Source organism: Lissotriton vulgaris, chromosome 1_1 (assembly GCF_964263255.1).
Source record: "Lissotriton vulgaris chromosome 1_1, aLisVul1.2, whole genome shotgun sequence".
Taxonomy (NCBI): Eukaryota; Metazoa; Chordata; class Amphibia; order Caudata; family Salamandridae; genus Lissotriton; species Lissotriton vulgaris.
The window spans coordinates 535,392,203-535,406,581 of record NC_141685.1 but is presented as its reverse complement, the minus strand read 5'-3'; the positions used below and the strand labels follow the sequence as shown (position 1 = coordinate 535,406,581).

Here is a 14,379-nt window from a genome sequence, read left to right as displayed (position 1 = left end):
AATACAGTGGATTAAATTAGAGTATTGTGTCTTCCCCAAATTAATATTTGATTTAACACAAATAACTAAAACTAAGTTACAAAGTTAAAGCCCTGAAGAAGTTCATTTGAATGAAATCATTGACTGTGCTGCTTTTATGGTTGGTAATCAATAAAGATGATTCTTGTATAATAGCCAGATGGCTTTCAAACGGGATTTCAATCCAACAGGATTTATAAAGCTCCACTAATCACCCCGAGGTTATCTTGGCACTGCGGAACTCACTGCTTCGGGGTGGGGTGGATGGATTTAGGTGAACCGCCATGTTTTGAGCCTTTCCTGAATTCCAGCAGAGAGGATAAGGTTCTGAGGTAAAGGGGGAAGTCATTCCAGCACTTTGAGGCGAGGTAGGAGAAGGAACTTCCTCCATTGTTGCTACTGTGGATGCATGGAGTGTGGGCGAGGAAGATGGAGCAAAGGTGTCTAGAGAGTTGATAGATATAAGCAGCTCATTTATTGTGAAGGGATGTGTGGATCAGTATCTTGAATTGACACCTCTTCTGAATAAGTGCTAGTGGAGCTTCTTGAGGTGGCGGTGATGTGTTTCCACTTGGGGAGGTCAAGGCTGAGTCTGGCCACTGAATTCTTTATGGTCTGTGGTCTCTTCAGGAGATGTGTGGTGATTCCTACGTAGAGTGCATTTCCCTAGTCCAGCTGGCTGGTGACCATGGCTTGAGTGACTCTCCGTCTGGTATTGACGGGGAGCCATTTGAAGATCTTAAGGAGCATGCGAAGGGTGTGGAAGCAGGTGGAGGAGACTGTGTTGATCTTGTTCTTCATGGTGAGCTTGCTGCCAGGATGTTGCCGAGGTTGCAGGCATGGTCTATCGGAGTGGGAGGGGGCCTAGTTCAGAGGGCCACCTGTTCGGGAATAACACCTTGTCATTCAATGACAAGGTGTTCTTCCCGAACATCAGCTCTTCAGTTTTGTCTATACTGACTTTTAGGCAGTTTCCCTTCACCCATACTGCGAAGCTAGTCATGCACCTTTTGAACTGGGCCATCTTGGTTCATATTGAAAAAGTCGATGTCAATATGAATAACAATACATTCATGTATGAAAACGAAATTCCATCTTTATAGAATAATGTGCCCGTTGTGAACTCTACATCAATCCGACTCAGAAATATGTGGTTAGGCAGGACTGGAGTTACTGATTGACAGATTGCCACCATTCAGATGCACAAACAGGAAATCCCAGATCGACCCCACAGATAGACACAGTGACACCATAATGGTCATGGGAGATTGGCTCCAATAAAGCACACATGGTCGGAGGGGCGCGCCCATTCCCAAAACACCACAAAGTCAGATGCCACTTGAAGTTAGGAACACTTAGCCACTGAAGACACAGTAAATGCAGTGACCTATCCAGAGGCCAGAATGTTGTTACCTTTCTGGCCTCAGTTTCTGGTAACTTGCCTTCAGCTCATAGTGCTATGTTGACAGTTCACTGCCGCAATGCTCCCCGTGAACTGGGCCTTTTACAGTTTAAGTGTCAACTAGCCCTTTATCTGCTGGGTCTTGCGATTGAGTAAAGGATGCTCTTCCCTAACTTTATGCAAAGTAGTTGCAAAATGTTTTCCCTTGTGTTTTTATCAAATAAGTAGCTTAACCTAACCATGAGTAACCAAAGGGAAAAGTGGGTTTAACCCATTGTTTGGTACAATATTCCTGATGAACAATGCCCCACTACAGCCATAATTGGCTGAAGAGGGTGTATACTCTTTGGGTGGTGGATTTGTTAAATGTTACGAGCTATGTCATACTCAAACCTGGAAATGGTTGTGACATAGTGATTGGAGGAAATGGTCCGTATGATGGTTGGCACAGTGGATGGGTTTCCTAAATCTAGATATATAGATGTACAGATGAATAACTATGTCAATCTGGAACATCAAGATAATAAATAATTACATGAAATGGAGAAGAGAGGGTTTGTATGTTAAGCAATATATAATCCACATTGTGCTCCTACAACGAACACATGTTTAAAGATACCCTAAAGATAAAGGCACTGAGTCTACCTTTCTGTATGCATGTTCTACATCTGGGGTGTGGGTGCATAGATGGCCCCTGGTACTCGCTGGGCATTGTGCATGCGAAAACAGATAACAGAAGTTCAAGTATCTATTGTTGGTCGGGTTAATGTTTGCTAAATGTTTATCCACCTCCCCTTCATGTATGATGCATCCTGTTCTCCGGGCTTCTACAACTGTGTGCTCCACACATAGATACAATTTATATTGTGGGCTGGAAACTTAACTGTGTGATAAATAGAGCAATTGATAGGCACCTCCCTGCTTGATCTTACAAGGATTGCATGCCCGCTGCGAGCTGTGCATTTCCTTTGTGTGCTTGAAATGTGACAAGTGCATCCCAGCAAAGGGAAGCAGTACTCTTTTTAATCAGCTGTCCAGGGGATGTTGTTTAAATTTGGGCATATGCTCGCCACAAGCACAATTCTGAAATACACCACAGAATCAACATCCGTTGGACGACTGTTATCGGACTACTCAGTTTTGTTAATGCAGAAGACCGTGGTCAAGATCACTGACAGGGCAGTTGCACGACACCCAGAATGACACAGAGATTAGAGCTGACATTGGGGACAAATGGAATTATTACTTTAAGTTACATGAGGACCTAGGCTCCAACAGAAGTATTTAATGGGGCGCGAGGAAAGTAGTCATATATAGGTTTGCATTGGGAATAATATTTGAGGCTAGAAAATCTCTGCTCTTGAGTTTGACATCTCGGTGTGAAAGGCATTGACTTCAGTTAGAGAGAGGCTCAGTGCTCAGTAATCCTCTCCAAGAACAGCTGATCTGGTAGAAACAGAAACCTATGCTCTTTCAAGAAGAAAGTCCAGAGTAGAGGGTGCCAGCATTTGTTAATCGGGTATGGAAAGAAGGAGGGGGCAGCTTTTGGCATGGTTACTGAAGCAGCACCCACTTGCTTCATTATATTGTGACACTCGGTTTAGATTTAAATTGGGAGTCCATAATGCAATATCTGAAAAAATTCCCAAAAGTCAAAGACTAAAACAGATATGTGTATTGTCACGGCCGGTGTTCAATGTATGCACAAAGTGATGAGTGTTTTCACCAAAGCAACCAGTTTGTTGCTACATTGCAGAATGTAGTTGAAACCATTCTCTTGGATCTCACAAGTAGAGTCCATCAATGGGTACTACTTGCCTTAAAGGAGTATTGCAAAGAAAGCAAACATGTTGTCAAATTTGAAAGGACTGAGTTAGTCTTTTTTGGCCGAAAATACATGAAACCTGGAAGGTGTTTAAAATACCTCAGAACTTGCAACATATTATAACTATTTTTGCATTTGGTTCGAGTAAAGAAATGTCACCATAAGCTCTTAGCCTTGTTGAAGTCAAAAGTGTTGTCCTTAAACACAACCCTGATTAGACTCTTTAGCCACCATTCTAACAGTCACTACAGTGAACATGATGCAAGCCCTCTATATATGGAAATACAGTATTTATTTGAAAGCACTGCAAATGACTGGACCTGGCAAAGTACCACATTTGTAGGTTAATGTATATATTGCCCAAATGTGATTCCAAGTATAAACCAGAGTGTTACAGGTTCCTTAAAATTTTCCTGGTAGACCACTTTGTCCTTTTCTCAAGACTCTGTGTAAAACCCTTGTTTAGCTTTTATTTAGAGGGAGCAACACAGTCCATAAATAGTCAGTAGGAATAGGGGATTGGGACTTCTTTTACGCAATTCATGGTAATTCTCTGATTGGATGACATTAAAAGTATAAGTAGAAGGCCTTTTGAAGTTTGCTGAGGAAAAATTTGTAAGTGTACAGTTTGGGATAAAGACAGTCAACACTCATTTATCAATCAGTTATTACCTTTGTTACAATCAAATTTAGTAGGCTAAGATTTAACTTTTTTTTTAAACTTGTTTTTATTGGCAGTTTTAGTCTTGCATTTTGACACACACAGTAATTGAAAGGCCCTTATTTGGCAAGTGGTACAGTTATGCAAATGGGTCGGCCTCTTTACTCCCCGCTCCTTCCATTGGTAGGATTCCCACAACTGGAGAAATATTTCATCGCCAACACCCTCAGGGTATGGACTGAGCATGGGGTGACAGAGATCGAGTCCCTATTTGAGGATGGGCAGTTGAAAACATATGCCCAAATGAGAGAAAGCTATGATCTCCCCCGGGCTAATTCCTGGTACATAGACGATTAGTTGAAAGCGCCAGGCACTGCTGGGATCCCACCGAGGCCGAACCACCGACACACCCGGGGCTACACACGATTCTCCGTATGGGCTTGGGAGACACTTAGTCACCTGGCACTACAAAGCGATCCGGGACTCGATCTCCATCCCTCTGCAAGCCCAGCGACCCAAAGGGAGGACGAAATAGGACGGGTGCTCCATGACAAACAATGGGAAAAGGCACTGGAGTACCCCAAAAATGTGTCCAGGAACGCACGCTTCAAAAACATACAATGCAATATTTTACATAGTGCATACTACACACCTCACCGACTCCACTGTTTTTATCCCGATACACAGTTCGCATGCCCTAAATACCAAACACCAGAGGTACATCTTAAACACATGTTTTCGGACTGTCCCACAATCCAACAGTATTGGGATAGGGTACATCAGACGCTAAGGGCGACAGTCAACCTAATAAATATTTCCACATGGGAGGCGAGCGCCCTAGGTGTCTTCCGCAGGTGGAAGACAGAAAAGGTGCAGTGCAGGTTTGCATCTTTGGCTCTGCTTTTAGCGAAACGTGGAATAGCTATGCATTGGAGGGCCCCGGCAGGACCCCCAGAGGCAGCCTGAATAGGCGCCGTAAAAAAGTGGGAGGGGCAGCAGAGGAAGAAACACTAAGAGACGAGGAGGTGAAAGGGATGCGTAAACATCCCATCTCCATGGAATGGACACACCTCCTGTTCCAATTTCCTCAGGAGACAGCACCAGCGGACTCACCCGTGACCACACAATCCCACTCCCAGACTCCACACCTGTCCCCCATGGCGCAAACAAACAGGGACACATAACAGACCTGGGATGAGAAGGACTGATGGTGCGCTAGATCCCCATCGGACCAACACCTCGGTCCGCGAGGGGAGACATATACCCCCCCACAGGGGGGTTACGGGGGTAGTGCGAGGGACAGCAGATCAAACCCCCACCTCACGGACACCCATATATGCAGGCACTGAGCACCAAGCACCTTATCATTACTCACAATAGTCCACCTGAAATGTACTTTCTATGTTGTTTCATTGTTTATAACCCGTGACGTTGCATATTTGCTGAGATGGTTGTTCTATGGAGCAATGCTACCGCTCAATTGCCTGCACATGCCTGTCCTCATGTACTGTTAGTGATGTGTTTCTATGTACCATGAAAAATAAAATTCCCAATAAAGAAATTTAAACAAAAAAAAACGAGGGACTGGCTTGTGTACCAGTAAGGCAGCTTAAGTAACCATGGACGCTTCCCCAGTTTCTGGTATGTTTTGATCTGACACTCTCAACCAAGTGACAAACGGACCCCAAATCACCCGAGGTCGAGACGCCATGGGCATTAATTCCCAAAAGGCAGTAAGTTGCTCTTGACAAAATGCAACATTGTGGATCCAGTCATTAAGCAGGGAAGGTTTTGATTTGCTCCAACTCATGTCTACCTTGCATTTTGCGAATAGTACCAGCATAGCTAGTAGTCTGCAGGCTAATGTTTTACTTAATCCCGTTGGGATATAGACCCGGGAGTAGATGTGTCCTTGAAAATGTTGTCACTGTTATAAAAAAGAATGTGGATAGGATACTCAGCTGTGGCTGAAATCTTTATTTATTAAGCATGGAGTGTGCTCATGTTCTAATGATGCTCTTTGATGTATAGAAGAATAATCTGCATAGGTAGTGGGTAAATTTGTTAACACATGGGACTCCCCACATTTTATCCTTTGACAATCTGCTCAGACTGCTGTGGTGAGCACATTGCCAGCATGTGGTCTTTAAAATATTGTTAGAAAGTACTGCTTTGGCACAGGAAGTCTCCTGTATTGCTCTGTAGAGCCTGCCTCCCTGTCTTATGTTGATCTCCTGGCAAGTCACTGGAAACTTGCTGTAGGTATTCTTGATCGTGACCTCAGTGCATATGACAACCATACATGTCAAGTGAGAGTTCTTTTCCTGTGTACTTCGATTGAGACCCTGGAGCATGGCTCTGAGGTTGAGAGGAGGCATGCATGTCTCACCCCTCTATTACAGACAGTGGCTACTGTCCTCTCTGCTCAGGCTGACAGTTGTGGAGGCATCAAGCTATACTCAGGGTACCTGCACTCATGAACCGTTTAGGAAGGGGTTTCCTACTGTCTCCCTCCCGGTAAAGTCTGTGCAGTCTCTCATATCTGGGTTCTTTTTCCCACAGTCATATCTGGGATGTGTGTTTTGAGATCCAGTGGGGTCACTAGGTAAGGAAGTTGAGCCATTACATTTAAAGTGAGCTGAGCTGAGCTGGAGTGTTCTGGCCATTCCAGCTCCCCCTATGCTCATCCCTATACCTTATAGAAGCTGGATGGGTTGGAGTAGGCACTAGCTCTTATCTGTATTTAGTTCAGATTCCCTTTACTAGGACAGCCCCCTTCCTTTTTGATAGTTGATGGTTTAGGCCTCATGGTCTAGAGTTAGTTAAACACCTCTCTTGCGGATAGGCCGGACATGGAGACTGGGAAGGAAAGCAGCAGGCCCAGCTCACGGATTGAACTGATCATGCAGTGGCATGCAGGAAATATATCCCAGGATTAGAGGGGTACCCAGGATTCAAAAGTAGCAGACCCCCTGATTGAATTGGCCTATGAATCGAGAATTTATTAAAAGTCTTGCCTCATTGACCAATTATTTGTTGAAGACTGTTATTAGTTTCTGAGTAGACCAGTGTTGTCGAGGATGTGAAGTTCCAGTAATGAAATCCAAGAAAGTTTGATTGCCATCCTTCCCCATCCAATAACAGAGTTTAGGCATAATTTGGTAGTCTGACCGAAGAAGCTGTGCTTCAGCTCATCAAGCGGCATTGCAGCAGAGAAGGATATATCTGTGAGGGTTGTGTAGGTGGATGACTGTCTTGTGAAGCACAAGGAGACTGCAGACAGCTGCTCAAGATAAGGAAACTTGCTGCACCTAAACGTTGAGCGAGAGAGGGAAAGTTCTATACTGTCATTAAGGTGAGACTGTTTCACCCCTGACCTCTCCCCTGTGCTGTGGGAGTTACCATCTGTAGTTTTGAAAAGAGTGCCCAGTTGAAGAATTTACTCTTTAAGTCTTTGGTCCCTGCCCCGGACTTGCAGTCTCCAGTTTTGTCCTTGTTTTTCCTACACCAGTCGTAAGTAGCACTATCCCCGTGGGTGCCCTGCTATTAGAATCTTTACGGTACATTTTTGTGTCATTTGAGGTTATCGGCGTGGACAGGCACCCTGGCCATCTACTACCCTCCATCACGTAGCCCAGTGGCTCCTGGACTAGTGGGGCTCAATTAATTGTGCCAAGACACCAGGCACTCCTAACCAGACCCTTGACACCACCACACTAGTGTCTGCACCAAGGACGTGTGGACACTTCGGTGGCTTTGAGCGGTGGGACATTGGGTGGGCCAAGAACATCCGACTTCATATCAATTGCTGAATCCACGTCTCTGAAATATAAGTATTGGTACCATTGCTTTAGCTTTGAAGAGTATGCCTGTGAAACAGAGTCTTTACATTGCAGCAACAACAGGCTAATTTCTGTTGCTATTAAGCCAATTTGGTAATGCTTCAAGGCTGAAGGCTAATTGGGACAAATCTATACTCTTCCCTATGAGTGCTGTGGGATCTGAAGCAGTTCTAATGAAAGACTACGGCACATCAATATCTGAAAATCTGCATGGCAGACTGAGAAATAAAATAAAATACCTGTACCTGGACAGCCTACATAAATCTGGATAGCTGCCTCCCTTAGTATGTGACATCATTGAAAATGGTGACCCTATTTCTCTGCATATTTCAGGGCTGTCTCCTGTTCCCCAGACCGGCACTCAAGAAACTGCTCAGTGTTGAACTCCTTCATTTAGAGGCGGGGTAAGAGGAGCTGCTGAAAACCTGAAACATTAAAAGCTCACAAAGAGGGCATCCTGCTAGTATCAGATGTGTAGAGTGTTACTACATAACTGCATAACTGTAATAAAGTAGTCTGCTAGTTCCTGGCTAAACCTGGCATTGACAAAGAGTTAGTTCTATTCACGGAACATGAGTTTGACAACTCTTTGTTCGCCGTCATTGTGCAGTGTACAGTGGTACCTATTATTTAACATTGGCAAGCAACAGTGGAAGGTAATCATTGACAAAACTATGTATCCCCTCTTGCTCTTAATGAAGGCTTCCTCACTTCAGTAAGGCTTCAGCTGATTTAGATGCATTTCTTTGGATGGTGGATGGCTGTAGTTAAATGGGTTACTTGGTTCTCATGATAAGTTCATACATTTGAGGTAGCCCATATGTCATTTAGAGTAAGCCAATGACAATCAATATTACTGCCTGCATGGTGCACCTCACAACCCTTCCCCCCCAACAAACACACGCACATCCAACACACTCTATGCTTTACCAGACTTACCAGGAGACTAAAAGGCAATCACAGCAATGTACAGAGCCCTCAAGAAGTGAATGACAGAAGAATCTCCTGGTGATTAAAATATAAAATAATTGGGGACCCTCGTTGGCATAGAAGTCATCTCCAAGGCTTGGGACAAAGCCTTTGCACACTTGAAAAAAATGACATCCACACGTAGATTCTGATTTATTCCAGTTCAATATACTGCATTGTACATTCATAACCTACATGACATTATGAAAAATGGAACTGACGAGCCGGAAACATGTCCCAAATGTCGCTGAACTACATGACATTTTTACATCTGACCTGAGCATGCCCCCTATTTGCCTCATTCTGCAGTCATACCAAATTGATATTTTTCAAAAACTGCAATTGTCCTGAAATTATGTTTGCTGGGAACAACTAGCTATAAAACAAAAAATACATTGAGAAATAGAGCAGTGCTGCTAAAGCTGCCAATGACCAAATGAAGGATAGCCCTGAAGTGGATGAGTTAAGAGGGCTCTAGTTAGGATGGTAAGATATAGATGAATGGCCCACTGCGACGGAGACCAATTTAAAAATAGTCTGGAAAAACAAATTGGAAGAAGACATGCTGAACTGGTAAACCTATTTCAAAAACCTATTGTACTATCTTGAAAAGTTGCCTCATTGAACCCATTTCTCCTATGCTGTGGCTTAGTTAGCCCATTCCCTGTCTTGAAACTGCCTTAGCGTCTTTGCATTGGGGAGATAACATGTGGTGTACAGTCCTTTGACTACGCAGATGCCAGTATTTGACTGGGATGCTTGCTCTTGGTTATCTCATTGCCTACCTCCTTCCCTGAGTATGATCACATGCTTCAGATGTTTCAGCATGCACCTGACCACTACTTGATCATGTTATTATATTGTATGTACATGCCTTGCTCGTTCAGCCTTACACCGTTGCCTTGGGTGGTAGTTTGAGCACTGTAAATTTGAAGCCATATTGCTAAACAATAATGTGACTACATTCCTATTGTTTATAAAACTTGTGCTACATTGTTTCTTACAAATAAGATCTTATGTACACAGTTCAATGTTCTGACACGTGAAACTTTCACTTATTTTATCCTTGTTTTTCAAAAACATAATCTGTGCTGAATTGTGATGCTTTTCCTTTGTTTTTTGTTTGTTGTTACTTTTAGATCCTCCTTTGCTTACTTTGCCTTGTGTCTATTATTGCTACGGAGCTCTTTACACGCATTAGCTGGTTTACTCAGTTAAAGCGGCTTTTTATCATGAGCATCATCATCAGTGTCGGATGGAATTGGATGTATTTATATAAGGTAAATCAGATGTTTGACAACAACTCCATGTCTGATGTAATCAATGAATGCAGGCTATTTCCATAAGTCGATAGGACTGTGACTATTTTTTGCAGCCCCCCACTAATTACAGTTGATAAATGGAAATTTAGGCAATATCTGAGCAAGAAGTAACATGACGTGATATGCGTTTATAATACTGTTGCTGTGGAGCTACAATCCACTGATCATGGTAGCATATCGGCAACACCCACCAATTCTTCATTTGTTCTGTCCACAATAATCCCCTCCCATCTTATACCTGTTTCTGTCACTGAAGTCCACTGCTGGATAAGAACAGTGACAGATGATGCAGATTCATTTTCTACATTACTGCCAATCTGCGTGTTCTGAAACACGCAATAAACATTTATGTTTCTGATTCAGTTAAAAAATGGGGTCTGATTTTAAAGAAAAATTGTAATAAAATTGTCTTTAATTTTGCATAAAGGTTATGATATTGGCTATTTTCACATACTGCAACCAGAAAAGCTCATTTCGAAAGAAAATTAATAGAAATGTTGGCCAAATAAATCTACTTTTTTTTGTGAGATCAAATATAGGTAGTGAACCCTAAAATCAAGGAATTAAATGAAAAATACCTTGGGAAAGTCATATCAGAGCTTGTGTGTTTTTTATAAAGACAGAGTTGGGAATTTTTCATACACACTGTAGATTACTGTATACACTTTAGAGTTGAGAAAACTAGATAAACTTGATAAGTTAATTCTTGCCAACCATCAAGCTGTTTCGACTGAAGAGTCACATATGACCGTCAAGAAAGGCAAAGTTGTCCTATGGATGGTTTGCCCCTGTTTTGAGTCCTATAGCAGTTTCAGCTATGTCAGGAGATTGTTTTTCTTGCCTTCCAGCCTAGACCCCAGGCTCACCTAGCTGAGAAAACATTACACTTTCTTGATGTTTATAGAACTCTCAATTACTCCGTGGAAATAACACCTTTCAGAGTAGCTGAACATGTTTTTTTATTTATGGTTGTATTTTCTTGGCCAGTATGTATTCTTCTAACAAGCATTACTCTCAAGACACATCCTGTGTAACAATGTGTCTATCTGCAAAGACGTTTTATGAAGCTTGTTTGCTTACAGACTGCCTGGGAAAAAGCGGTCCATTGTAGTAAGCAGTGGAATCAAGATTCCCAGAAACAGAGAGTAGGGAGACAAAGTAAGGAAAAACGATTCGAATTTTCTTTGTTTTTACTTACCTTTCTTCACAACACTCATCCAACCATCCCCTCAGAACATATGATATGTTGAAACCTTTAATGTTAGTAATAATATGTAGAAAATGATGAGATAAATTTGCACGGAGAGCAGTGGGGCTCAAAGTTTTATCAATCTATTCGAATTTTAACATTTAATTAATGTTTCCCAATTAAATTTTTCTGCACATTTGTTTGAGATCCTTAAATTTGTTTGATGAATTTAACTGTACTACTGGTCCAAAATCTTAAATGGTATTAGAAGAACAGCCAATACATGTTTTGAGATATTTTGTCATCAGTACTGTAAATATTAAGTGAAAAACACAAACAAGACTATATAGGCATATTATTTGATGAGAAACTTAACTGGAAATACCTGCAGGAGGGGAAGATATTGGACATGAAAAAATCAATGGAGCTATTGCAAACTATGCCCACAGACTTGGCACATGGTCACTAGGGGTAATTTTAAAGTTATATCATTCTTTCTGTATTCTTCTCAAGGCTTCATATCTAAGTGAGGTATGGTGGTATACGGTGGCCAACAAATTACAGACTGCACAAAATAAATATTTTAGCCAAATTCTGAAGGTACCCCAGGGTACCCCCTCGTATTCTGTACACAAAGAATTAGGTACTAAGTACATAACGGATTTGGTGGTTGTTAAACTTCTTGTTGTGCTGGGAGGAGATTTGGTCTAGCGAGGAGGCAGGTTTTAATTCAGGACTGCCTCTCACTCGACTATGCACTAACATTATAAGAGCTACACTGAGGCCAAGAAACTTTAGATGTGACTGATGAATACAAGGGTATTTGCTATTTTGCACATTTCTGTGATAAGCAGTTATCAAATTAATTTGTTGTTGATCTTAAATATGGTTTCTTTTATGTCTGTGACAACTGCTGAATACAAATTATGATTATTATTAATAATACGACTATATCGGAGGCCACTGTTTTGCTTGTTTAATGGCAGATAACAATATTCTTCGAGCTACTGCCTACATTGTTGGTTTTATTCTCAGGTTAGGGTAGCATTAAGCTGCTTGCTTGCCTTTATACTATTTTAAAAAAGTACCATTGACTCAAAGACAAATTCCAGAATCAGGAAGAGAAACTGGAAGCATAAATCCTCCATTATTGTAATTTTAGGATAGCTATATTTTGTATTAATTTCATGGCGGTGTGAAAAAATGCCTAGAGGCACAAATCTCATAAATAGAGTAATCTATAAGATGAGCTAATGTAATTATTGTAGATTGAATAGAAATGTGTTTAATAAAATAAGCAGGAATTTTAAGGATCTTGATACACAGCTCAGACTATAGAATATGGAACCTAAAACTAGGATATTCTACTAGCGGTATTCTTGTTACCGCTGTACTAAATCATTTGACTACATAAATGCATCAAGCAGTTCTTATCCTGTCCAGAGTTACTTTTATATGAAAACATCCTAATAGTTGTCTGTTCTTATTTAAATATGTCCAGAAATTTCTGTTAGATTGGACATTAATTTCTTCTTATTTGCATTGTGCACTTTGCAACCACGACAAAGTACTTGTTGATCCTCATTCAGTCAGCAATAAATCTGTCTAAAATGACTGCATACATTTGAATGTTTATCTATGTATATACAAATTAACATGAAAACAAATGTTTATACTGCATATTCCTCCCTGTGTGTGCCTTTCAATTGGTGTTTAATCTAGCTATACTCAATAGCCAGATATTTCCTAACTGTATTCAAATCCTGCTTAAAAAAGTAATGTCTTTCACTGTTTGTGTTAAGACCATGGTGATTATGTTCAATTTGTGTATCTAGTCGGTTTCTTTTCCTGTCACTGCAAGCTCTCAATTGCCCCTTCATCAATTTTCTTCCATAATAAATAAATACCAAATATGTTCATATCCTTTAACAAAGATTAAGTAGGTGAGTCAATTTGTCGTTATCATCAAATGCACTGTCACTGAAAACCAAAACACTGAAAACATGAACCATAATGGAATGCCCATGTTGTATTCAATCACAATTTGTTAGAATGTGGTAGCGCTTTATGAAGGAACTTGGTTGTCATAGCAGAGATCTTGTAAGATTCCACCTCACAACACACCACACCACCAATTAAGTGTGTCTGAACAATGCAATGTCTATGAGGTCTCAGAGATCCTCTAAGAGAGATGAGCAAGCCATGATACGTAAACAAGAAATAAGCCACAATGCTCCACTAACAGTAAAAACGTATGGCAGACCGCCCCTAAAGCTATCCTTATTTGAACGCATGCTTATGTAAATTCCCTTTTTTGGAGCAATAAAAATCAGACCTCTGAAATGTTAATTTCTAGTACTTCTGATCGTAAAGAAGAGTATTGAGTAGGCTCTATTGTAAGCAAAGAAATCTGCGTAGGACAGAAGTTTATTTTGTGTATGTGCGATGCCCCGATTATTGGTCCCGAAGTAGATAACAAGCTTCATAGTTTTGCATTTTTCTTTTAAATCACCTTACCAGGAAACATGTTAATTCTGTGTTGTGTAGCTTCAGTATGGCATGAGATGCCCTGCTAATGTCAACTGTCGCATTTCTTTTTGTAACTTCCATGTCAACAAAGAAGACGTTGAAACTCCCAAATAATGATATGCCTTCATAATAGCCAATTTATGCAGCCCTAAAAATAACTAAATGCATTATTTCTCCTATCAAATATCAAGTACCACGGAATTTGATAGGTTTGAGGTTAGGTTGTTCTTTGTGATGTATGCTTCCAAGCCATTGCATAAGAGTTGGATTCCTGCAAGCAATTGATCACAATGCTTAGTGTTGGAGGACAAACTGTGTGGTTACCCTTAAGTTCAGCTTCATACAGGCTGAGTAGAAGTGGGGTGGATCCAAGCTTAGTTTACATTTTGGGGAAGTAACATACCTTTGACCAAGAAGAAGGTTACCAAGGTATCTCACCTTGCCTTTAAACTGTCAGTAAGGCAGACCCTCTAGTCACACACATTTGCACCTTTGGAATTTCATTAATGGAACTGATGCTGCTCGGCTTTGAAACCGTGTTTGTTCAACTGAAAGAGTTGATACCAGTGGCTCATTTATAGTTTTTGATGCATTATGCACATTTTCTAATGTAGCTCTTCAA

General features: G+C 41.2%; 1 protein-coding gene across 4 annotated transcripts in view; it reads left to right on the top strand.

The window, feature by feature from the left end:
• CLCC1 (chloride channel CLIC like 1) overlaps window positions 1-14,379 on the top strand; it is a 274,427-nt gene that overhangs the window by 126,610 nt on the left and 133,438 nt on the right. For all 4 annotated transcript variants that reach the window (XM_086953903.1, XM_086953902.1, XM_086953905.1 and 1 more), the window contains exon 6: window positions 9,857-9,997. In XM_086953903.1, the coding sequence (XP_086810029.1) occupies window positions 9,857-9,997 (141 nt within the window). The remainder of the gene's footprint in view (window positions 1-9,856; window positions 9,998-14,379) is intronic.